This window comes from Lathyrus oleraceus, chromosome 2, assembly GCF_024323335.1.
Source record: "Lathyrus oleraceus cultivar Zhongwan6 chromosome 2, CAAS_Psat_ZW6_1.0, whole genome shotgun sequence".
In the NCBI taxonomy this organism is placed as follows: domain Eukaryota; kingdom Viridiplantae; phylum Streptophyta; class Magnoliopsida; order Fabales; family Fabaceae; genus Lathyrus; species Lathyrus oleraceus.
In genome coordinates, this window is record NC_066580.1 from 190659953 (window position 1) to 190687185 (window position 27233).

General features: G+C 33.8%; 1 protein-coding gene across 1 annotated transcript; it reads left to right on the forward strand.

Annotated features, from left to right (window-relative positions):
* Positions 1-11068: 11068 nt before the first annotated feature.
* On the forward strand, positions 11069-24767 carry LOC127122550 (agamous-like MADS-box protein AGL104). The gene is made up of 11 exons (XM_051052869.1): positions 11069-11253; positions 11858-11911; positions 12027-12059; positions 12409-12427; positions 12513-12574; positions 12703-12730; positions 15567-15628; positions 15735-15834; positions 15978-16028; positions 16115-16212; positions 24386-24767. The coding sequence occupies exons 1-11, from the start codon at positions 11069-11071 to the stop codon at positions 24765-24767; spliced, it is 1074 nt and encodes a 357-aa protein (XP_050908826.1).
* The last annotated feature ends 2466 nt before the right edge of the window (positions 24768-27233 follow it).

Below are 27233 nucleotides of genomic sequence, written 5' to 3' on the forward strand. Positions count from 1 at the left end.
CCAAAGGGTGCAAGGTTCTGGTTGGAAATGGACAGAACATGCAGACTGAAGGTGTGGTCAAGAAACTGCCTCTGAAGATACAGGGCATTGAGGTTACTGTTCCTGCTTATCTCTTGCCTGTAGCAGGGGAGGATGTCATCTTAGGTGCCCCATGGTTAGCTTCATTGGGACCTCATGTAGCTGACTATGCTACATCTATGTTAAAATTTTACCTTGATGGAAAGCTTGTCACATTGCAAGGTGAAATTGGGAACAAACCAGTCATGGCACAACTGCATATTTTCAAGAGACTAAACCAGATGAATGCAATTAGTGAGTTATTTACTATCCAAAAGATTGATCATGTTATTATAAAGGATAATTGGGATGGCAGAACCGTTGATCTGGATCCTGAAATGAGTACACTGTTGCATACATACCGAGAGACATTTCAAATACCTAAAGGACTACCTCCCACGAGAGGATTGAGTCATGAGATATTATTGAAAGAGGGAGCACAACCTGTGACGGTGAGACCCTATAGATATCCACATAGTCAAAAACAACAAATTGAACAGATGGTGCAGGACATGCTTGAAGAAGGTATCATCCAACCAAGTCTTAGTCCCTTTTTATCCCCAATTATCCTAGTGAAGAAGAAAGATGGCACTTGGAGATGTTGTACAGATTATAGGGCTTTGAATGCTATAACTATCAAGGACAGTTTTCCCATGCCTATTGTGGATGAATTACTTGATAAGTTATATGGAGCAAAATATTTTTCTAAGCTGGATCTTCGTTCTGGTTATCATCAGATACTTCTTAAGCAAGAGGACAGACAGAAAACAGCTTTTAGAACGCATCAAGGCCATTATGAGTGGTTAGTGATGTCGTTCGGGCTTACCAACGCCCCAGTTACATTCCAAAGGCTTATGAATCAGCTTTTCCAACCATTGTTAAGGAAGTGTGTTCTTGTTTTCTTTGATGACATCCTAATATATAGCCCTTCATGGCATGCACATTTGCAACATGTAGAAACCGTGTTTCAGATCTTAAGTCAAAATGTGTTCTATGCAAAACTCTCCAAATGTTCATTTGGCTTAACTGAAGTAGAGTATCTTGGTCACATAGTTTCTGGTGCTGGAGTATCAATGGATAGAACAAAGGTCCAAGCGGTGTTAGATTGGATGATACCAACAAATTTGAAACAACTACGAGGCTTCCTTGGGCTCACCGGATATTATAAACGATTTATTAAGTCTTATGCGACCATAGTCGGCCCTCTCACTAATCTTTTGAAGAAGGATGCTTTTATGTGGGATGAAAATACACAAAAAGCTTTTGAGCAGTTAAAAAGAGCAATCACTTCAGCTCCTGTATTAGTGTTACCAGATTTTTCGCAAGTGTTTATCCTTGAGACAGATGCTTCTGGTACAGGAGTGGGAGCAGTCCTAAGTCAAGGCGGGCATCTCATAGCTTTCTTTTCTAAGAAGATGAATCCGCGAATGCAGCTACAATCGGCGTATACGCGAGAATTTTATGCTATCACAGCGGCATTAGCTAAGTTCCGACACTATCTTCTAGGTCACAAATTCATCCTGCGAACAAACCAGAAGAGCTTGAAAAGTCTGTTAGATCAATCTCTTCAAACCCCTGAGCAACAAGCTTGGCTTCATAAATTCATTGGCTTTGATTTCCAAATCGAATACAAGCCAGAGAAGGATAATCAAGTTGCAGATGCTTTATCTAGAATGATGTCCTTGTCATTATCATCACCATAATGTGAGTTTTTTGATGAATTAAAGAAAGCAATTGTGGAAGATGAGCATTTGCAATTAATTGTTCAACTATGCCGTAACAATACTGTGAACAATGGTAATTATGCGGTGAAAGATGGTTTATTGTATTGGAAACACAGATTGGTAGTCCCGGTTGAGAGTAGTTTGATTCACAAAATTCTCACAGAATATCATGACACACCTATAGGGGGACACGCAGGAGTGACCAGAACTCTTGCAAGAGTTGCATCTTAGTTTTATTGGCCCAATATGCGACAACATGTGCAGAAATTCATTGCAGCTTGTATCATCTGTCAACAAGCGAAGTCTGTCAATAAGCCTTATGCTGGTCTGTTGCAACCATTGCCGATTCCGGAGCAAGTTTGGGAAGATATCGCAATGGATTTTATTACCGGCTTACCTCCTTCTTCTAGTTTTACTGTTATAATGGTAGTAGTTGACATACTAAGTAAGTATGCTCATTTCATACCCTTGAAATCAGATTATTCTAGTAAGACGGTTGCTGAGACATTTATGCATAATGTGGTTAAATTACATGGAATGCCTAAATCAATAGTGTCTGACAGAGATAAAGTATTCACTAGTCAATTTTGGCAGCAATTATTCCAATTACAGGGCACGACATTAGCGATGAGCTCCACGTATCATCCTCAAACGGATGGACAATCCGAGGCTATCAATAAGTGTTTAGAAATGTATTTGCGGTGTTTTTCGTTCAAGAATCCAAAGGCATGGTCCAAAGCTCTCTCTTGGGCGGAACTGTGGTATAACACGGCGTTGCATTCAAGTTTAGGAATCTCTCCATTCAAAGCTTTATATGGGAGAGATCCTCATATGCTAATTCGTTACACTGTTAACAATGCTAATCCGGTAGACCTGCAACAATAGTTAATTGAAAGGGACAAAATTCTACTTGAGTTGAAAGAGAATTTGAGGAGAGCTCAACAGGTGATGAAATTCAATCCTGATAAGAAAAGAAGCAATGTTTCTTTGGAGATTGGTGATCAAGTTTTAGTCAAGTTGCAACCATATCGACAATCCTCGGTAGCTTTGCGAAAGAACAATAAGTTAGGGATGCGGTATTTTGGCCCCTTTACTATCATTGCCAAAATTGGTGTTGTAGCTTATAAGCTCCAATTGTTCGAGACAGCTCGTATACATCCGGTATTTCATGTATCCCAATTGAAAGTGTTCAAAGGCCTCACTGTTGTACCATACTTGCCGTTGCCATTAACTACAGTGGAAGAAGGACCGGTGATTCAACCAGAGGTTGTGTTGCGTACTCGAAGCATTCGTAAAAGAGTACAAGTGGTGGACCAAGTGTTGGTGAAATGGAAAGATATTTCAAAGCAGGAAGCAACTTGGGAAGATAGTGAAGAAATGCTACAGAGCTACCCGAACCTCAATCTTGAGGACAAGATTGCTCTTGAAGGGGAGGGTAATGTTATGGGTGAGAATGAGGAATTGGATGATGATGTGGCAAAGGATAAGAAAATAAGGCGCAGTAATAGAATAAAAAAGAAGCATCCAATGTGGACCCAGTTTGTTAGTGAGTGAGAGCATATTAGTAGTGGGTAGCTCTAAGTGTGTGGGTGTGAATTTGTATGAGACATTCTCTCCCTCTCTCTCTCTTATTGACCACATGCAAACCTTTCTCTTACCCATTGTATTTCTTTCCCTTTAAGAAAACTTATATGTATCGTACTGCATCTATTTCTCTATCCATCCATTTTGATATTATTCTCTGACTACTATTACCTAGATTTTACTGTCATTACACGCTAACATATTTCATACAACTAATTTTTTTCCCTTAGATCGAAAAACTTACTTTATGATAAATACACTCTTTAATTAACATGGAGTAAAAATAACCACAAACATCATAAAACAATGAAGATAATAATTATATGAGAAGTTTTACGCCGTTAATTCATACCACAACATGCTTGCAAATTCTTATATGACACACATTCATGATAATTCTCTTTTATCATATTTATTCATGACATAGATTCGACACTTAAATCCATCAAATAATTTCATAGCTAATAATATACTACCGAAATTCTTCCCTTTTCTACTAATAACATATATATATATATATATATATATATATATATATATATATATATATATATATATATATATATATATATATATATATATATATATATATATATATATATATATATATATATATATATATATATATATATATATATGTTTTGAAAATTTGAGTTTAAATTTCCAATAAAAAATTATGCATAAAATATTTTTATAATAAAAAATTCAATCGTCTACATTAGTTTTAAAATCATAATAATAACAAAAAAACCAAATTGCAATATTTAATATATAATTCTTAATTATAAATGTGGTTACTTGTTACCAAATTTTAAATCAAATATTAAATCTTATTACAAAGTTAAAAAATAGACAAACGAGTGCATCAAATTGTTTCTAAAATATTATTTTAAAGTATAATTTTAGATACATATTATAAAATATAAATTTGAATTTTCAGATATCATTTATAATACATTCATAAAATGTCATGTAGTGTAATGATAAATTGTAAATAATTAAAATTGAATGACTAACTCAATTGAATTAAATCAATTGTAACTGTTGCAAGTTAATGTATAGTAAAAGGCAACACCGGAAATATTTAAATACCTAAATCGTCTAATCTATAGAGACTCATTCATCAGTCATACTCAAATTCAACACAAAATAGATCATTTATTTAAAATTATAATATTGATTATCATGAATTGTTACATAGAGTATGAGTCGCTTGAACGTGGAGCGTCATTTATTTACAAAATAATGAACAACAAATATTCTAACATTCAAACATTTTTTTCACTTAAAGGTTTACTCTCTATTTTTTATCATCTTCTTCATATCGTCTCAGTTATAAAAAAAAAGTTATAATAAACAAAATCAAAATTTACATTTTTTATAATATTACTTAAAAAGCTCATCTCAGAACCGTGCATCACACGATGCGCGGGTTTTAATCTAGTTATTGCATTAATTTATTCTTTGTCTTCTTATTTTTAAATGTATCATGTACATACTGTTAGCGCCTGAATTTTTGGTGTTGCTGCAAAATTAAGAACAAATGGAGTTGAAACAGATAAATTAATTTGCACGATAAACGTCCAAAGCGTGTAGTTTTACACTAAGCTTAAGGAACAATTCACCCCCCCAATCTTTCTATGTTGGATGCAAAAGGAGTTACCGGCGAATTTCCTGCAGGATACTTTGGAATCCTTGAAGAGAATTGCACAATCTCTCTAAGCGTATCTGTTGATAATATTTTACAGAAGAATGTTTCTTTCAATTGCTCTCATGCATTAGTGAAGAGAAAGATGATTTAGAATGAGAAATTAATTGAGATTGGTTTTGTGTGTTTTTCCCACCGTGATCATAACCTGTAATTTATATTGAAAATCACGTCTGTTATGAAACAGTAACAACTCTTAGAAAAGGCATAGTACTATTCCAATTGCAACTTAGTAACAACGTTTCGCATAAGAATAGCAAATATTTGTTTATACGTTGCAACTACTCCTAAAAGAAAGGAAACCAATTAAATGGCACTTTAGACCAATAATAATTACTATAGACCATGCAATTGAAATATGAAAACTTTGAATATAATATTTATATTTATATTATTAATTCAAATAATATAATCATACAATTAATTATTATTTTGGAAATTTTCTCACAATCCCCCACCATTTTCAAAATAACTAAATCTCATAATTCTGGAAAAATTATGGTTTCAGATATTGGTATCTCACGATTTAAACCAATACTTAGTAAGATATGGGTTTCACTCATCCCGAATAGACATTGGTAGACAAGCTTTGAACCAACTACTCATTAGAACAAGTGTGCAAAACTTACACATGAAATCTCGATACTATCAAAAGAATTGTAAATATGACACATTTGATAAGGCCCTATGTCATGTATCCTTTTCATGAGAATTTAAGAGTCGAGCCCTTGAACTCTATGAAGCAGCCTACTTCATTCTCATATAGGTAGACTATATCAGAAAAGCTCCCATAATAAGCATTCCAGCAAACATATGCTATATATCTATTAAGAGAATAATCTCATCCTATCACTTTTACTTTTATGGTCTGAGTACTTTTTGCCCATTGGGATGTTTCTATTGTTAAGTACTTCAATCACTCTAATAATATACTTTCATCATTGAACTCAAGACTTGATTTTAATCAAGTGTGAGTTGAGTTTCCACTATTGGTGATCAATAAGATATGGGCTTGAGACCCATCCCCAATGATGTCTTCAACACCATGTCTTTTGTCAGACCTTTCGTCAAAGGATCTGCAAGATTATTATTAGTTCTTACGTATATTATGGAGATTACTCCATTTGAAATTAAATCTTTCACATAGCTATGTCGCATACCAATATGTCTAGATTTTCCATTATATACTTGGCTATATGCTTTAGATAGTGTGGATTGACTATCACAATGTATGGATACAGGTGCTATTGGCTTTGGCCAAATAGGTATCTCATACAACAAGTTTCTTAGTCATTCAGCCTCTTTACTACCTGCAGCCAGAGCAATAAATTCTGCAGCCATGGTGGAGTCGGCAATGCAAGTCTGTTTCTTTGAACCCCAAGAAACCGCACCTCCACCAAGATTGAAGATCCATCCACTAGTGGATGCATGATCTTCTATATATGTTACCCAACTGGCATCTGTGTACCCTTCTAAAACCGAAGGATATCCACTATATGTTAAAGTGTAGTTAATCGTCCCTTTGAAGTATTTTAATACTCTATTAATAGCATGCCAATGATCTTTACTTGGATTACTTGTATACCGACTTAACCTACCAACAACATATGTTATATCAGGTCTAGTACATGTCATAGCATACATTAAGCATCCAATTAGCTTTGAATATTCAAGATGTGTCATTGGACACCCTTTATGTGGTTGCAAATTAACATTTTGATCAAATGGGGTAGAAACGAATTTGCAATCCAAATGATCAAATTTCTTAAGCACCTTTTCAATATAGTGAGATTGGGATAAGCCAATATGTTCACCATCTCTTATGATTTTAATCCCTAAAATCACATTTGCTTCACCTAAGTCTTTCATATCAAAAAATTTGGATAAGAAAGCTTTAGTCTTTTCTACCTCTTTTAATTCAGTACCAAAGATTAACATATCATCCACATATAGACAAATCATAACTCCTTTTTCATTGTTGAATTTACTATAAATACATTTGTCAGATTCATTTATTTTGTATCCATTGGCCAACATAACTTTGTCAAAAATTTTATGCCATTGTTTGGGCGCTTGTTTTAACCCATATAAAGACTTAGTTAATTTACACACTTTATGTTCTTGGCCTTTGATAACAAACCCTTCAGGTTGTTTCATATACACCTCTTCATCCAATTCTCCATTTAGGAAAGCAGTTTTAACATCCATTTGATGAATGACAAATTTATAGATGGAAGCGAGTGCCATAAGCACTCTAATTGATGCAATTCTTGCAACAGGTGCATAAGTATCAAAATAGTCAATTCCTTCTTTTTGTGTAAATCCTTTAGCGACAAGTCTAGCTTTGATTTTTCAATGGTACCATCAACTTTCATTTTCCTTTTAAAGATCCATTTACAACCTATGGGTTTTGACCCTGGTAGGAGATCTACTAATTTCCAGGTTTTATTACCCATAATCGAGTCCATTTCCTCTTGGATGGCTTCTTTCCAAAAGGCTGAATCTTGAGATTTTATTGCCTCTTCAAATGTTTTTGGATCATTATCTAGGTTATAACAAATTGGTCCATAACGATTTATAGAATCATTATTTCCTTCTACAAGGAACATGAAGAAGTCTGATCCATAATTTTTTACTTTTCGGATTCTTTTACTTTTTCTAGGTTCTGAACATCCCAACATATCATTATTTGATACATTATTTTCTAGACTTTGAACATCATAATGAACATTGTCTTTGCAATTTTGAATTGAGGTAAATCTACTTTCTTGAAAAATTGCATCTCGTGACTCAATCACGGTATTAATAGGATATGAGTCATTGGATTCAATAACCATGAATCTATATGCTTTGCTGTTTTCAGCATAGCCCAGAAATACATATTCAATTCCTCTTTCTCCCAATTTCTTTCTTTTTGGTTCAGGCACCTTAACAATTGCTCTACAACCCCAAACTTTTACATATTTAAGATTTGGTTTTCTTTTCTTTCAGAGTTCATATGGGGTTATCTTGTTCCTTTTATTAGGAACTCTATTCAGTATATAACATGCAGTTAGCATGGCTTCACCCCAATATCCTTTGGATAAACCAGAATATGATAACATGACATTCACCATTTCTTCCAACACCCTATTTTTCCTTTCTGCTATCCCATTTTGTTGTGGGGAATAGGGTGCAGTTATTTGATGTATAATACCAGTGGACTCAAAATAATTAGGATGATAGAATTCTCCCCCTCTATCACTCCTAAAACATTTAATAAAAGTTTCATGTTGGAGTTCTACTTGAGCTTTAAAAATTTTGAATTTTGCTAAAACTTCAAAATTAGAGTGCATTAAATAAACATAACAAAATCTAGTGCAATCATCAATGAAAGTGACAAAATATTTTTTTTACCACCAATAGTAGGTCAACCATGTAAATCACATACATCAGAATGAATTAAATCTAATACTTTAGAGTTTCTTTCAACTCTCTTAAAAGGTTGTCTTGTAATTTTAGTTAACATGCATGTGGTACAAGAATTTAAGTTTATATCAAAATTAGGAATTAAACTTGATTTCATCATGTCTTTTAATTTACTAAAATTAACATGTCCTAGTCGCATATGCCATAAATCACAAGACTCAACAGTATAAGCAGAAATCACATTATTATTATTATTATTAACAATATTACACATGAACATATTCTCACAAAGATAACCTTTCCCCACAAACATTCCCCCTTTGGAGAGAATAAATTTATCTCCCTCAAATACTGATTTGAAACCATTCTTATTAAGTAAAGGTACAAAAATCAAGTTTTTCCTAACTTCAGGAACATAGAATACATCTTTAAGAGTGAGTAATTTTCCAGATGTGAATTCAATCTCTACCGATCCTTTTCCTTTGACTTGGACAGTAGAAGCATTTCCCATGTACAAAACACTACCATCTTCTTCATTAATGGTCTTGAGTAGTTCTTTATTTTTGCACACATGACGGGTAGCACCAGAGTCTATCCACCAAGAATTAACATCTTCTATCATGTTGATTTCAGAAATAACAGCAACAAGATTTTCTTTTATTGCACTTGAATTCTTATCTTTGTTCTTTTTCTTTAAGAACCTGCACTCATGCTTAAAGTGTCCTGGATTTCCACAATGATAACAATTTCCTTTCTTTTTCTTTAGGTTGTTATAACCTTTGTGGTTTTCATGAGAATTTTTGAAATCTCGTTTTCTTTTATTGGAATGTTTGCTTGAATTTCCTTCCTCCATCACATGGACCTTCTCTTGAGTAAATTGGCTTTTAGTATCATCTTGTTTTCGATACTCTTCTTCTAAACGAAGGTGATTACCCAATTGTTCAAGATAAATATCTTCCTTCTTATGCTTCATGGTTCTTTTAAAATCTTTCCAAGAAGGAGGAAGTTTATCTATTATGGAGGATACAATTATAGTTTCATCCATGTGCATATTATGTTGTTTGTAATTATTGAGAATACGTTCAATTTCATGCATTTGTTCCATAACAGACCTACCATCTATCATTTTATAATTATTAAATTGAGAAACAAGAAACTTCTTACTTGTAGCGTCATCTTGCATGTATCTTGATTCCAATTTCTCCCATAACTCTTTTGCAGAGTTACTGCTCTGATAAATGTCGAACAACGAATCGCACATACCGTTGAGGATGTGTCCCATGCATATATAATCATCATTGTCCCACTTTTGTCTCTCTCTAGTTTCAGCAATTGTTTCATCTTCTTTTTCTTCCGGTTTTGGAAAGTTAAGGACATACACCACCTTCAGTGTTGTGAGAAGAAATTTCATTTTTTTTTCTGCCAACGAATAAAATTCCCTCCATCGAATTTCTCTAATTTCACAAAGTCAGAAGTCATCTCTTTTAGTGAAGCAGCCATTGAATAGGAAAAATGTTCCTTAAGATTGTTAGCGCCTTTGAATTTTTGGTGTTGCTGCAAAACTAAGAACAAATGGAGTTGAAACAGAGAAATTAATTTGCACGATAAACTTCCAAAGTGTGTAGTTTTACACTAAGCTTAAGGAACAATTCACCCCACCAATCTTTCTATGTTGGATGCAAAAGGAGTTACCGGCGAATTTCCTGCAGGATACTTTGGAATCCTTGAAGAGAATTGCACAATCTCTCTAAGCGTATCTGTTGATAATATTTTACAGAAGAATGTTTCTTTCAATTGCTCTCATGCATTAGAGAAGAGAAAGATGATTTAGAATGAGAAATTAATTGAGATTGGTTTTCTGTGTTTTTCCCACCGTGACCATAACCTGTAATTTATATTGAAAATCACGTCTGTTATGAAACAGTAGCAACTCTTAGAAAAGGCATGACACTATTCCAATTGCAACTTAGTAACAACCTTTCGCATAAGAATAGCAAATATTTGTTTATACGTTGCAACTACTTCTAAAAGAAAGGAAACCAATTAAATGGCACTTTAGACCAATAATAATTACTATAGACCATGCAATTGAAATATAAAAACTTTAAATATAATATTTATATTTATATTATTAATTCAAATAATATAATCATACAATTAATTATTATTTTAAAAATTTTCTCACACATACACGTATGATAGATGATATAGATATGAACAACTATACCATATTGAACCAAAGAAAAATAAAAATACCAATTAATGGTTCATTTGGCTGGATAGTTCTCTATTGATCAACAATGAAATGAATCCAAAACAACTGCGAACCTTTCCCTTATAAACTCATAAAACTCTCTGCCTCCCTCCCTTTTCTCCTCTTACACCAATTTATAACCATTACCTTCCCAATCTCTCCTATCTCGTGATTCCTTCTCACCCATTTATTCATGCATGTCCTCATTATAATTTCTTTTCTTCTTCAAAGAAAAAGAGGCCATTTTAATTAAATTTCCTCCTATATATGATTTTTTTTTTGCATGAAAACGAAACAATTTCGAGTTGTTAGAGACGATTACACCATCGAAAGATGGGTCGTGTTAAACTTGAGATAAAAAGAATAGAGAATACAACGAATCGACAAGTTACATTTTCAAAACGTAGAAATGGTCTCATTAAGAAAGCTTATGAGTTATCTATCCTATGTGATATTGATATTGCACTTGTAATGTTTTCTCCATCAAATCGTCTTAGTCATTTTTCCGGTAAAAGAAGGTATGCATTACACCATTTTTCTATCTTATATATTTTTATTTATTAATAATCATTTAATTTATTATACCTCTTCTCTTCTTAAGGATGATTGATAAATTTTTGTGAAAATTACGATTATTAGTTCTACATGTTCAAAGTTAAGATTGTTATTGAATCGTCTTTTTCTGTATATACAACATTGTTTTGTGGCTTGTAGGGTGGTAACTTGTTTTTTTGTTAGACAGTTAAATTTTCTTGTTCTTCTTTATTGTCCTATGGATTAGGATCTTGACCAATTTTTCAGTAAAATATTTTCCATTAAACAATAAATCTTGATAAAGTCATCAAAGTTAATTAAAAATCATGTATTTGAAGTTTGAACATTTGATTTATACTTTAGCGTTAAACCTTTTTTATTAGACTCGGAATTATCTGTGTTTAAAGGTTTTAATCCTTCTACAAACCCTTATATACTTGTAATTTGTTAATACAATTTATTTTTAACTTTGGATCATGTTCATGATAGTTGCATTAATACATTATTTATTTTATTTTCAAATATTTTATGTCTTAAAGTTAAAGACTTATGCAATAATTAACTATATTTTTACTGTTTGGTAACCAGGATAGAGGATGTTTTAACTCGTTATATTAATCTTCCTGATCAAGAAAGAGATAAGTATGTTCTCAACAAATAACTTCATTTTATTGCATGAGTTAGAGTGATTTTAAACTTCTAAATTACTAAATTTGGCTTTTTAATTTCATTATTTATAGTAATTTGTTTCTTGCAGTGCTGTAAGTTTTCCTGAGGTGCCATACAGAAGGTATACATACTCTCAACATTTCTCTTACTCTTTTTTCTTTTTCTTTATTTTCCATGTTTTATTAAACTTAATAAAAGAAATTTTAATTTGTTGATTTATAAATATCAACAATTTATTTATATCAATACATATATATATATAAATAAATGTTGGTGCTACGAATTAAACTCAAGATTAATAGTTCACACTCATTTCACGCGACTAATGCATATCTGTCGAATTATCTAAGATATCATAATAAATTAATTATTATAGAGTTTAATTAAATTTTTTTACTATGATAAATATTTACTTAATATTTGTCCTTTTGTTACTAATTTATTTATTTATTTTATTTATTTATTTGCAGGGGAATTCAGAACAAGGAGGTAACTTCACTAACTATACTTGTATTTAAAAAAACTCTTCCCAAATATGAATAGTTTATAATTTTAATTATTTTGCATATTGCAGTATTTGCTCAGGACACTTCAACAGTTGAGGAGTGAAAATGACATAGCTCTTCATATGTCCAAGTTAGTAAAAATGTTAAATGTTTTGTTCAAATTAATTTACAATAGAATTTTGGATGATCAAATTCCTAGTACTAAACTACTGTGTTTTTCTCCATTCCTATAATGTTTCTTCTACTGCTTCAATCAAGTCCGGGAGACATTAACTCTGAGATTGAGGTAAGAATTGTCATTGTATAATTCAACTATTAATTTGATAGAACTATAGCTACCAAAGTTTGTTAGAAGTTAATTGACTGCTTTTGAGTTGGAGGAGTAGTTCAACTGACTTGAAATATTTGAGTTAAGGTTTAAAAAGAGTTGGAGGTCTAAGATTCAAGTTCTGTTAAGATTACAAACATATACTAACAATTAAGTATTTATAACAATTTGTCATTAAAAAAATGAGAATTCAATTTAGTGAATTCAATGAAGAGTTGCTGTGAGAATTTCACTTATATGAGGAATAATGAGAAATAACAAGAACTGTCAACCCCTTAATTGAAGCATGTTGTGGTAGCAATTAAGGAATCAGTTACATGGTTTCATTGAATATTGGGGATATTCAAGGATCCTTAGAGGCTCGTGAGTTGAGGATTTTTGACAGAAAACAAGTTTAAGAATCAATTCAAATACTGCAAGCTCGAACATTCAAGAAGAATTTTGGATATGATAAGTTCAAAGACAAAAAGGATAAGGGAAAGTACAAAAAGGAGGTTGGCTAAACCTACTGAAAATTTAAAAATGAAGAGAAATATGAACCCTCCATGAAAGGATTGATGGTATGTTAAAGAAATGCATTTCGTGCTACAACTATGAGAAGTTTTACGGCCTTTTAGTGTTTAAAAGATTCAAGGTACTTTAAGTGTTGAGGACTGCTGGAGATGGTGAGGACACATTTAAGGCCTTTTAGTTGTGTTGTGCTAATCAATATATTCAACATGATTGTAAATGATATTGAAGTTACAAAGGAATAAGACTTGGTCCATTTTCCTTTAGTAGAAGTTGCACCATAAACAAATCATCATGATGGACTGAAGAAAAGGTTTTGAAAGCTTACATAAAATATGAGTTAGGTAAATTTGAAAGAAACCAAACTTGGAAACTTGTCAAATTGACATCAAACAAGAAAGCCATTAAAGTCAAATGGGTGTACAAGTTGAAGGATGATAGGGCTTCCTTGAGAGAGCTTGCCTTGACTACTCATAGATATACGCACCAGATGCAAGGAATAAAATACTCGAGTTAACCAAATGTTAGTAAGTCTAGTAGTAATTGACGCTGGATTTGGTAGGGAGGACTACAGATCAATCCTCTGCAACTGCGATTGGGAGGGGATTTGAACCACTCGATGTCAGAACTAACCCTCGAATCGGATTAGTCGATTCAGTGGATGAGATGCTGGTTGTAAAAACCAAAACAACGAATATGCTATAGACTAGGGCAAGAATCATATTCTACATAGCATAAGAAAGCATATTGAAGTAAGGTTCAATTTTCTAAGAAATAAAGATGTATTCCTTTGTGAGACAATTCTATTGCAAGTCAAATGCATCTTCTCATGCATTTTAAAATGATTTGGGAGTTAAAGAGATGAAGAATATGGATACAAAGCCCTTCACATTGATGATTGACAACAAATATGCTATAAATTTGGGCGAGAATCATATTCTACATAGCAAGAGAAAATATATTGAAGTAAGGTTTCATTTTCTAAGAGTAGAAGTCTTGTCCCTTTTGGAGCAAGTATATTGAAGGGTCAAATGCATCTTTCCAAGTAATTTGAAATGATTAAAGAGTGAAAGAGTTGAAGACTCGTAATAAGAAGTCCATCACATTGAAGATGGAAGACAAATATGCAATAAACTTGTGGAAGAATCATAATCTACATAGCATGAGAAATTATATTGAAGTAAGGTTCCATTTTCTATTAAATGTAACCTTATCTCATTGTGAGGCAATTATATTGCAGGTCAAATGCATCATACCATGCAATTTGAAATGATTTGCGAGTGAAAAAGTTTAAGACATGGGATAAGAAGTCCATCACATTGAAGATGGAAAACAATTATGCTATAAATTTGGGCAAGAATCATATTTCACATAGCAATAAGAAACCATATTAAAGTAAGATTCCATTTTCTATGAAATCTAGCCTTGTCCCTTTGTGAGAAATTGTATTCCATGGTCAAATGTATCTTTCTATGAAACTTGAGATAATTAGGGAATGAGAGAGTTGAAGTTTCATAATAAGGAGTCCATCACTATGAAGATGGACAACAAATATGCTATAAACTTGGGCAAGAATCATATTCTACAAAGCATTACAAAGTATACTGAAGTAAGGTTCCATTTTCTAATAGTTGTAGCCATTTCCCTATGTGAGGAAATTATATTGAAGGTCAAATTCATCTTTCCATGAAATTTGAAATGATTTTGATGTGAAAGAGTTGAGATTCATAATAAGAAGTCCATCACATTGAAGATGAGCATCATTATGTCATAAACTTGGGCAAGAATCATATTCTCCATAGCATGAGAGAACATACTGATTTAAGGTTTCATTTTCTAAGAGTTATAGCACTGTTCTTTTGTGATGAAGTTATATTGTAGATCAAATGCACCTTTCCATGAAGTTTGAAATGATTTGGGAGTGAAAGAGTTGAAGATTCGGGATAAGAAGTCCATCACATTGAAGATGGACATCATATATATGCTATAAATTTGGGCAAGAATCATATTTTACATAGCATGAGAAAGCCTAATGAAGTAAGGTCACATTTTCTAAGAGTTGTATCTTGCCATGCAATTTAAAAAGTCCATCACATTAAAGATGGACAACAAATATGCTATAAATTTGGGCAACAATCATATTTTACATAGAATGAAAAATATATTGAGTTAAGGTTTCATTTAGAAAATTATATGTTCACTCTTAGATTGAATCAATTATGTAACATTATCAATGATTTAGAATAGAATTTTCTCATGATTTTTAAATTCTCTTCTTGGTTAGGAACTCCAACAAGAAGTCAGTAGATTACAACAACAACTTCAAATAGCAGAGGAGCAGATAAGGTTACATGAAAAAATATTTACAATTGATGATTAAATTCTCTCCTTGTATTATTTTATTTTATTTTTAATTTTCAATAATTATGCTAATATTAAAAAATTAATACAGAATATATGAACCCGACCCATTAAAGATGACATCTATGACTGAGCTTGAAACAAGTGAAAAAAATATAGTTGAAACATTGGCACGTGTCATGCAGAGAAAGGTTTGAAAATCATTAATCTATTTTTCTATTTTATATACTTATTCTTACAGTGTGTTGTATTATTGGTAAAAATACATTTTTTTCTTCATTTTTTTAGTACAATTTTTTTGTGATTTATTCATATATGATTACTATGATTGCAGGAACTTTTGTTGAACAACCATTTATCTTCGTATGATCCATCTGGTATTCAGGTAAATAAATGCCATCATTAATTTTTAAATATTCTATAAATAATTAGTATATATAGTTGAATTAAAATTATAAAAAATGATGGCAGGGGATGTCAAGCACTTTCGAAAATGTAGGTTGGCTACAGGATGGTAGTCAGAACCATCAAAATATTTTTGATGCATCAGCTCCTATGGATCCTCTCAGGTTACAACTTCTTCAATTTGTTTTTGCTTATGTCCTTACTTTGACATTTACTAGTTCGGATATGCTATAACACTATCCAATACACGATTTAGTTCTTGCTCTCCATCATTGTTGGGTGAATTCAGAGAGCGATGGCATCAATGAATTAAATATTCAAGACCTTAAGAGACATTGACAATTGGTGTATGAGTTGTTTTTCTTATATATTTTATATTTCTCTCATTTTTAATTGATGTGTGATTTAATTACTCACACTTGAATTCATTAATTTCGCCTACTAGTTAGAGTCACTCATATCATTACTTTTGATTCACATTAGGATCTCACACCCACTCCCTCGTCGAAACTAATCAAGCTTTGATATCAATTATTGGTCGAAACTAATCAAGCTTTGATATCAATTATTGAGGAGAGTCTGGGAGTACAGAGAGCATCAATAAGTTAAACATTTAAGACCTTAATAGACTTTGACACCACATATCATTCAAAATCTTAAGGCAATTTGTATATTGTCATTTCTCTTCTATGTCCAACATTGAGGGAACATTTATATTGGGTCAAGAGCAACCACATAATTGAGAGATATCACATATTCATCCAAAAAATTTAAGAAAATAGGTTTATGGATTTTGTCACTTATAAATTATTCAACCTCCACTTTTTCAAGCAATGTGGAACATATAAATCGCACTTCTTTCACAATAATCTCCTATTCATGTATTAATCCATCCACTTATATGTTCCTCCTCAAAGAAAAGTTTTTTCACCCACGTACGCTTGAATTGTCGTTGACATTTTTATCATGTCAAATGCACTTCAACAAGACACGTCGTTTGGCAACCATCTTGTTATGAGTACTTTAGATAGAAGGAGTTTGTCTTTTTGGTAAAACTAGGTTATGATATCATATTAGATCCGGAGTTTAGCCTAATTGATCTCTATAAAGTTGATTTTATATGAATGAATTCAAAATCTTATTCTAATATGATATCAAGAGCCTTTCGATCGACCCACTCATTATTTACTCCACGTGTCAATAGTATTAGATGTGATTGTTGAGAATGTATCAAATATGAGTAGTGTGGATAATAGTCCCACATTGGTTGGTAATGTGGAGACTTGGGCATTTATAAGTGAGAGAACTCACTCACCTATCACCTTAAAATTTTATGTGAATATGTGGTTTGTCTCTCACAAAGAGGTTGCTCTAAAAAAAATAAGAAGCCCCACAATATTCAATGCTCCCTAGTGAAAAAAAAACTCTCCCAACAAATGGTATCATGAGCCTTTGGTTTCAGAAAGGGACCGACTTACTTGTATCGTAAGTCAACGACGCCAGTGTGGTGAATAAGAAACGTTCTGTGCGGTACAAGAATTTGTGGAAGTCATAAGAGCTTTCACTTGAGGGGGAGCATTATGGACTCACGCTTGAGGGGGAGTGTTGAGAATCTATCAAGTGTGAGTAGTATGGATAATAGTCCCACATTGGTTGGTAATGTGGAGACTTGGACATTTATAAGTGAGAGAATCCACTCACCTATCACCTTAAGGTTTTAGGTGAATATGTGGTGTGTCTCTCACAAAGAGGTTGTTCTAAAAAAATCCCCCACAATATTCAATGCTCCTAGTAAAAAAAACTCCCCCCACAATATTCAATGCTCCTAGTAAAAAAAACTCCCCCAACAGTGATGAGGTGTGTCGAAAAAAATGAAGTCTCACATGTCGAGGTTACTCGTTGTTTATATTGACGCATTGTGGACTCACACTTGAGGGGTAGTGTTGAGAATGTATCATGTGTGAGTAGTATGGATAATAGTCTCACATTGGTTGGTAATGTGGAGACTTAGACATATATAAGTGAGAGAACTCACTCACCTATCACCTTAAGGTTTTAGGTGAATATGTGGTGTGTCTCTCACAAAGAGGTTGCTCTAAAAAAACCCCAAAATATTCAATGCTCCTAATAAAAAAACTCCCCCAACAGTGATGAGGTGTGTCAAAAAAAAATGAATTCTCACATGTCGACAATTCGGGTTACTCGCTGTTTATATTGACACTCCAAGAATAATAGTGATGGGCGTGAGAAATTGTATGGGAAAAAACTAAAATCCCACATTAATTAAAAATAAAGTCTAAAACGAATTTATATTGAGTGATATGTCTCACTTTTCAAACTAATTTTGTAAGATTCTTTAGATCAAACTCAAAATCTAATAATAAAAAGTTGGATTCTCTTCACAATCACAATAATTAGGAGTCAAATATTAATGTCAAAATATATTTGCAATAAAGTTTTAAAATTATAACATTAAATAAACTTTTTTAAACATAAAATTAAAAGAATTATTAAATCAATAATAATAATAATAACAATAATAATTAATAATAATTGAAATTTAGTTTTAGTCACTTATTGGACCCAAGCTACTAAATTTTGACCTTTATGCCTCAATAAATACTTGTTTGCGGCACAATTTGTTGACTATGTTAAAATTTCATGCATATTGCTAGCTATGCCCCAATTTATTTAATTTTACAACTTAAATGATAAATTCTATAATAATTTTTAGGGATAATTCAATAAAAAAAATATTTGATGTTTTAAAATTTTTAGAAGTTTCATATTTGTACTTATCAAAAAGTATAAGAGTATGTGGTACCCCTAAGCTAGTAGGGATTATATGAGGCCTTAGTAGTTTAGTAACGGTATGGGCTTGTCCGTGGCGGCAATAGGCCTTGTTCGATGATTTTATGGTGGTGAGAGAGGGTGATATCACATGAGGAGAGAGGCTCTATGTTTATGCTTTATGTGGATTAAGTTATGATATGTGCCTCTCTCCCATTAGGGAAGATGTATTTATAGAGGTACCTCGGGCCTAGGGTTTCCTTAGAAATGATAATTGCATATTCAGTCAATATTGAACCGTTGAATCTCTATTTCCTAGGGAGGCGTGGTCTAGACTGTTGATTTTGAATTCTCTCTAACTGAGGAACGTCTTTTCCCACGTTTCCCACGATCAAACGACTACATGACACCTAGGGCAAGGCATTCCCTTTTGGATGGAAGCATATCGAAGTCACCCCTTAAGGGTAGTTAGTAATCATCCCCCCTTAATAAGTCTCTCCATAAATATACCACTATACAATCCCTCAAGCACGAAAGCTTTTGATAGTTTTAAACATATGTCACCGGGGATGTCCATATCAGAGGACCCAAGTCACCTAGGCGAGGTGTTGAGCCCCCTGGACGTGAATTTATCCAACCCTTAAATTCCCTTAGGCCCCGGTTGGCGAGGGTGCAAGTCCTTTGGGAGAGGCACTAAGCACCCTTTGGATGGGACTTTTATTAATACCTCAAACTAGACTTTAAAGTCTCTTGATCCATACTTCATTTGTGCCCCTTAGGCTAACGTTTAAGGTAATACGCCGATCGAGGATGCTTCAAGTTACTTTGGTGGGGCGTTTGAGATAAGCTTGTTTGATGAGACTCTTAGTCCCTTAGGCAAGGTTATATATTAGGCCTTGACTGGCGAGACTCTCAATCTCTCAGGTGAGGCATTGAGACTCCTTAGAGAATAACTTCTATCAAGCCCTTAGACAAAATTTTAAATTCTCTCAAGTCAGACTTCAGTTGCACCCCTTTGGAATGACTTTAAGTTATACCCCACCAGAGGTGACTTCAAGTTATACCCCACCAGAGGTGACTTCAAGTTACTCAGACAGGGCGTTTGAGATAAGCTTGTTTGATCGGGGCGGGGTTATATATTAGGCCTTGACTAACGAGACTCCCAATCCCTCAAGTGAGGCGTTGAGCCCCCTAAGGGCGGAACTTCTATCAATCCTTCAGACAAGACTTATAAGCCTCTCGATCTAGACTTCAGTTCACCCCTAGGTTGATCTTTAAGTTATACCCCGCCTGAACTTCAAGTTACTTAGGCATGGAATTTTAGATAAGTATATTTGATGGGACTCTTAGTCCTACAAGCAAGTTTATATATTAGGCCTTGATTGGCGATACTCACAATCCCTCAGGCGAGGCATTGATCCCCCTTCGGGATGGACTTTTATCAAGCCCTCATACATGACTTTAAAGTCTCTCGAGTCAGACTTCAGTCACGCCCCCTTGGGCTTATCTTTAAGTTATACACCGAGCGGATAGTATGGTTATGTTACCCTTTGGGTAGAAAATATCCTAATTTAGAAATTTGGCATATTCAAATTTCATATAAATGCGGAAAGAATTTTCGTGTGGAAGTCCAACATATTTATATTTCCCATAAATGTGGCAAAGATCCTCTTGCAGAAGTCCAACGTAGTTATATTTCTTGGGAAAACGAAAAGGATTTTTCTGTGGAAACTCATAAAATTTATATTGTCTGGGAAAGCGGCAAGGATCTTCCCATAGAAGTCCAGCATGTTTATATTTCTTAATAAGGCGTCAAGGATCTTTCTATGGAAATCCAACACATTTATATTGCCTGGGAATGAGGTATGATCTTACTATTGAAGTTTAAATAACATATTAACATAACCAAAATGAATTTCATGCTCATAAACATTCAAAAGTTCATACATAGGCATCTTCCCCCTCAATGATAAAAAGAAAATAGCTTAACTATAACAATATTTCAAACGAACGGAGTTCCAGGTTCAGGGTATGAGTCGCCCATATAATTCATGGAGCTTGTATGATCCATGCAAGAGCTTCTGGAATATCTTTTATGGTCCTTCCCAATTGGGTTTTTACTTTCCCAGTTGTGCGGGCGGAACTACATGCCTTAGTATTAGGTTTCCCTCTCGCTTATCACACGAAACTACCTTAGAATTGTATCTTCTAGCAGCTCTGTGTTTGGCAGAGAATTCTCAAATATGTGTGACATCACTTAAATCTTTGACCAAGTTTGTGGTGCACTTTAGTCCTGCGTTGTTCACATCCATGTTGAATTGGGAACATCCCCGTGAGAGTGTGTCAATCTCTACGGGTAACATAGCGTCTACCTAATACACCATGATGAAACGGGTCTCCTTGATAGTTGTATGGGTAGTAATATGATATGACCATAATATTTCATGAAATAATTTAACCCATAATCCCTTGGCATCGTCAAGCTTCTTCTTGATTCCTTTAAGAATTACCTTGTTTGCTGACTCATCTTGTCCATTGGCTTGTGGGTGGACAACAAATATGAACTTTGTTTTAACTCCTAGCTCTCTAAAAAAAGTAGGAAATCATGGTGTTGGATAATTGGGTTCCATTATCATATATGATGACGCCAGAGAGTCCAAATTTGCACATGATCTTCTACTAGTAGAAACATTGAACTACCACAACTATGATTTTGAAGGCAACTTCTACTTCTATCCATTTTGTGAAATAATCAACAACTACAATAAAAAAAATCAGTTTCCTCATATCTAGGGGTAACGGTCCTAGGATGTACACCTCCAGCGATAAAATGGCCAATGCGATGTCATGGAATAATGTAATTCAGCGGGGGCGTGATAGGTCGGAGTGTCTCTAACATTGATCACATTTTTTGACAAAGGCCACGATGTCCTTTATCAAGGTTGGCCAATAATATACCACCCTTAGTAGCTTATGGGAGGGGATCTACCTCCAATATAACTTCCACAGGCCCCCTGATAGACCTCAGAAAGGAGTAGGATGGTTTCATACTCCCCAAAACTCGTAGCATTAGGGTGTCTTTTCCCTTATTAAATTTTTTTTGGGAGAGGATGGTGTACTTTGCAGTCTGCTTAATGACCTACCTCCAATGTAACTTCCACAAGCCCCCTGATAGACCTCAAAAAGGAGTAGGGTGGTTTCATACTCCCCAAAACTCATAGCATTAGGGTGGCTTTTCCCTTATTAAATTTTTTTTGGGAGAGGATGGTGTACTTTGCAGTCTGCTTAATGACCTTAGAAATGAGGTCGAAGCTTTCTCATTGTGGCGATGAAGGACAAAGATAGCTTATTAATCTTCTGATAACGTGTTTTGGCGCCTTTGAACACTTTGCTTACAAAATGCATGGGTCTTTCAGTCTTATCCATCTCATGGATGAGCATTGAGCTCATCGCTTGATTAGTGATTAAAACATAGAGGATGTTGAACTTTTTTGACATTGGCGAGGCTTCTCATGTTGATGAAGGCCTAGCATTTTTCTCAATTTGCTTCAATTCCTTTCTTTGTCAGCATAATCCCGAGAACTTTATCACTTGTACCGCGAAGGAACACTTGGCAGGATTCAAGCGCATGTTATACTTCTTAACTAACTGCAAGACATCTTTTAGGTTCGTTATATGGCTGTGTCCTTTGGTTGTTTTCACTATCATGTCGTCAACATATACCTCCAGGTTCCTCTCTATCTGGTGGGACAACACGGCGCCCATGAGTCAGTGGTGGGTGGCGCCGACATTCCTGTGGTCGAAGGGTATGACATTATTGTGGTAATGGCCATGATTCGACATGAATGATGTCTTGGGTGCGTCTAGAGGATCCATTCTGATATGGTTGTACCCTAGGTAGCCATCAATAAATCACAATGTGAGATAGCTCGAGGACCCATTGATCAAGCGGTAAATATCAGGGATGGTATATAGGTCCTTAGGGCAGTCCATGTTGAGGTCGGTGAAGTCCATGCACATGTACCACTTGTTCTCCATTTTCCTCATCGGCATTATGTTGACTAACTAGGTTAGGTACTTTGTCTCTATGATAAACTCGTCGCTAGATAGCTTGCTTAATTCTTCATCGATGGCCGCTCTTTTCTCATCGCCAACTTTCAGCTTCCTCTACGCCACGATCTTGGCGGAAGGGTCGATGGTATACCACTCTTGTGTCTATTTCTGGAATATTGGAGGGAACCCGTGCAAACCAGTTGACGTTTCTTGGGAGTTGGTCGACTAGCTTGCACCCTTCTTCCTAGGTAAGAGAGGTACTTATCTTCGTCACCTAGTGGGGTGAAGGACCTATCTGGACTTTCTTTAGTTCTTTCATGGGTGTGACTCTCTTATTGTCTCCGCCCAGTCTAGGATCCCAACCATCAGCACCTTCATCCAACGCCTTAGGGAGAAGGATGCCAACAAGAGCGAGTTATTCCTCTTCTATAGTTAGGCTGATATGATAACATTTTTTGGGCATTTCATTGGTCGCCTAGAACCGCCCCAACTTACCCATTAGGTAGTGGATACTTCAGAACCAGGTGGCGGGTGGAGATAATATTCCCTAAAGCATTGATGGTGGGCCTACTCAAGGGTTATAGGGTGTCCACTATGAGGTAATTGACTTCAATCTCCTCGGAGTCTGGTCCCGCACTGCATGTTATTTCGAGGGTTACGTGGCCCCTTACTTGCACATGTCTTCCCAATAATCCTACTAGTGATCCCTGGAATCATTGGATGTTGCTGGGATTGAGCTGGAGTTTCTGGAAAGAATCTCATAATAGGATGTCGAGTGATGGCTAGGAGGTCGTTATCGTGAGGGAGGATTCTTATGGAGTCGCTGCTAGTGAAAGTGATATTGGCTTCTGACTCTCAGTGGTTGACTTCAGAGAATCCTAGGGATATCACGTTTGCGGTCAGTACTTTCCTGACATATCTTTTCTTTTTCGGGAGGAGCTGGAGCTTTCTACGCCGATGAAACCTCCAACTATTGTGTTAACCACGGAGTGTGGAGCTTCGTTGGCCATTTTCAAGAAATTGTGGTGAGAATGATAATGACAAAGGTGTGTTTTAAGTTAGTTTTACATAGAGCGAGACACCCCACTTGAATGACGGCAGATCGCAGTCATCGCTTAAGGACAATCAGTAATCTTTCTGCTCTTAATAAGTCTCCACAAATAGATCACTATAATATTAAATATTAGTTTTAATATATATATATATATATATATATATATATATATATATATATATATATATATATATATATATATATATATATATATATATATATATATATATATATATATGAGAGAGAGAGTAACAATTTTAATTTATTTTTAAGATATTAATTTTACACTAAAAAGATATCATTTCCAAATTCAACCTTTCATAATTATTGCGCCGATCTAGTATAATAAAATTGTATATTTTATTTTGTGCAGTTTTTATCTTTATTCTCTAAAACAATGTTGATCTTTATTAAAAGCTGATTGTATGTGTATTGTGTAGGGATTTGTCCTCTACAGTATACGGTTCATTTTCACAAGGAACCAGTTCAAACGTTGATCCAAGAGGCATAGGTGAATGCCACGTGGCAAATACAAACGACTCAAATCTTCAAACATGGCCACAAGGATACACATTATATCCACATCATCAACAACATCAACATCAACAACATCATCATATGCAACATGACATGGTTGGAACTGATCATCATCAACATCATCATCACCATAATATTCAAGATATGATGCCACATGGACAAATGAATATGCCTATCACTGCCTCACAAGTTGAACCACCCAAAAATGAATCATCAGATCAATATGATCAATGTAAACAACCTAATCATCAGCTTAATTCATGCTCAATGACACATACTAATTAATATATATGCTAGCAAGATCAAGAAGCTAATTCTCTTTTCTACTTTCTAATTAATTTTTTTACTAATATGATGTTAACCAGCTACAAATTTTCATATTAGCTGGGTAATCTCTCTGTAAGATAATAACCTATAATGTGCATAGAAACTATACTTATTATCGTCTCTGTATTACTAACTAAAGAAAATATTAGAATAGAAAAGAAACAACAAATAATATTAATGTGTTTGTTATGATTTAAACGAAGAAAAAATTTATCATGTTATATTGTTTTTCTTGTCAAAAGTTAGGTTTGTTTGAAGTTCCAAATTCCTCAAGAGGATTTAATAATGTTCTTGTTTCAAGTGAAAGAAACTCAATGCTTAGTTTCATGTAGTTGATGGTTCAAGAGAGTTCTTTGGATTTTAATAAAAATAATGAGAGAAAATCGATTATGTCGAATATGTCTATTTTTCTTGTATTTTTATCGGATTGAACTAAAGTTTTAGCCTCTATTATGTCCGTTTTGCCACATCCCAGTTTTGTAGCAGAATTTTTGAATGGCCGTGAATTTTTGTAACTTTTAAATTTTTGACAGTAGATTCCATCAGATTTGTCCAACTCCACTCTCATTTTACGTGGAACAAGTCAAAGATTTACTCACGCACCCTATATATTGTCTCCTAGACCGTGTTATTGCGGAGTTTTATAAGGAATGCATGATGTCTCTCCTAATCGCTATTATTATTATTTTTTAGATATTTTATTTTCTTTGTTTGTGCGGAAGTTTATCGGAAGCCTTATTCATAAAAGAGCTTTTAGATAAGTCAATATGATATGTTTTTGTTTGTTTTTTTATTGTATTATTTTAATTATGGTTAAATGTGTTTGTGGTTTCTCTATATTAAATTTTGTTTTTAATTTCTAAAAATAAAATCTACGAATATTGGCTCTCTAAAGTTTTTCATTCACGCTAATGGTTCTCTAGTTAAATTTCACTAACGAAAGCTAACATTAAATAAGAAGATGTTTTTTTTTGTTTACTTGACCATAACTGTCAGCTAGTTATCCAGGTCAGCTTTTGTTAGTGGAAGTTAACTGAGAGACTATATTAATCAAGTCAAATAATTTTTAGGAATCCATATTCGAATATTGTTGAGAGACTATAAATAAAATTTGATATATTTAAAAGGATTAGAAATATATTTAACCATTTAATTATGGTTGATCTAGATGTTGATTTGAAATCATAAGATTCCCTTTTTGATTTAAAATTGAACCTTACCAAATTACTAGTTGAGGAACCTGATTATTTGAGAAACTTTACCACATATAAAAAAATGTACCTCTCAAAATAATTTGTTGGATTTGGTTCGTTAAGTAGTTAAGTTAGTATTTATGAAAATTATTTGAAAGTCTGACAAAAATTAATTTATTATATATCTGTAAAATATCTGGTGTGTATAAAGAAATAAATAAATAATAGTATCTTCAAATCCATTGATAAAATATCTAAAAAAATATGAATGTTCATTTAAGCTGTGTGATTATTCCTGGTGTACAAATGTTTTGAATCTTCTTGTTATTTGTGAAAAACTTAATCATAAAATGATGGTAAATTTAAAAGGTTATCGTGTTGTCAATTTTTAGAATAAACTTGTTGGCGAGATGGTAGTGAACATTGTCCTTTCAAAAAAATATTTTCATGACTTTGAAAATAAAAAAATTGAACAAGTGACTACTATCAAGCATGATCATAATGTACATCACAAACACAAGAAGAGTATAAAGGGGTCTAAGATTATAAATATAACATTTGATGAAAGGTATGGATGACTACAAATACATATTAGAATAAAAAAAGTGTTTATTGGTTAAATACTCTTTTTAGTCCCTTATTCACTCAAGTTATCCCTCAGTCACTTAAGTCATCTCTCAGTCATTGTACTGATGTTGATCACTATTATTCCCAATCATCATTCTAATGTCATACAATTTACTCTCTCAGCTGCAACGCTTATGATTATTTTTTTCTTCTAATCCCCATAATTTCTTTATTCCCCAGCTAAGTCTCACTTGTCTTTGTGGAACCTGTGGGAATATCTCAACTACCAATACCTGCCAAAGCTCATCAGTGGAGGCAAAGTAAAAATCATCATAAACACTTCTACTTGTATCTTCTCTTCGAAGTGAAAAAAATTCGGTTCATTTAATGGGGGGGGGAGAATAGAAGTCTACCACTATGCAAAAAGGAGTCTCACCCTTGTAGATACCAGTCATTGGTCTCACGAAAATAACCTGCATGGTTGCATAGCATGCATAACTTTATACATCATGAAAAATTAAACATATACACTGCATACATAGCACGTTGCATACATCATGCATAACAAACATCTCTCTTTGCAGCTGATCTATTTCCCCAACATAATATTTTAGTCAATCCCCATCAGATAAACCTACAAAAGCCAATTGTTATTCCATATATG

Bases quoted from the DNA above. Each gene is read 5' to 3' on its own strand.
- LOC127122550 (XM_051052869.1), top strand. From the start codon at position 11,069: ATGGGTCGTGTTAAACTTGAGATAAAAAGAATAGAGAATACAACGAAT. The intron at 11,912-12,026 runs GTATGTTCTCAA...TGTTTCTTGCAG, and splicing joins CCTGATCAAGAAAGAGATAA to TGCTGTAAGTTTTCCTGAGG. The intron at 12,731-15,566 runs GTAAGAATTGTC...CTTCTTGGTTAG, and splicing joins ACATTAACTCTGAGATTGAG to GAACTCCAACAAGAAGTCAG.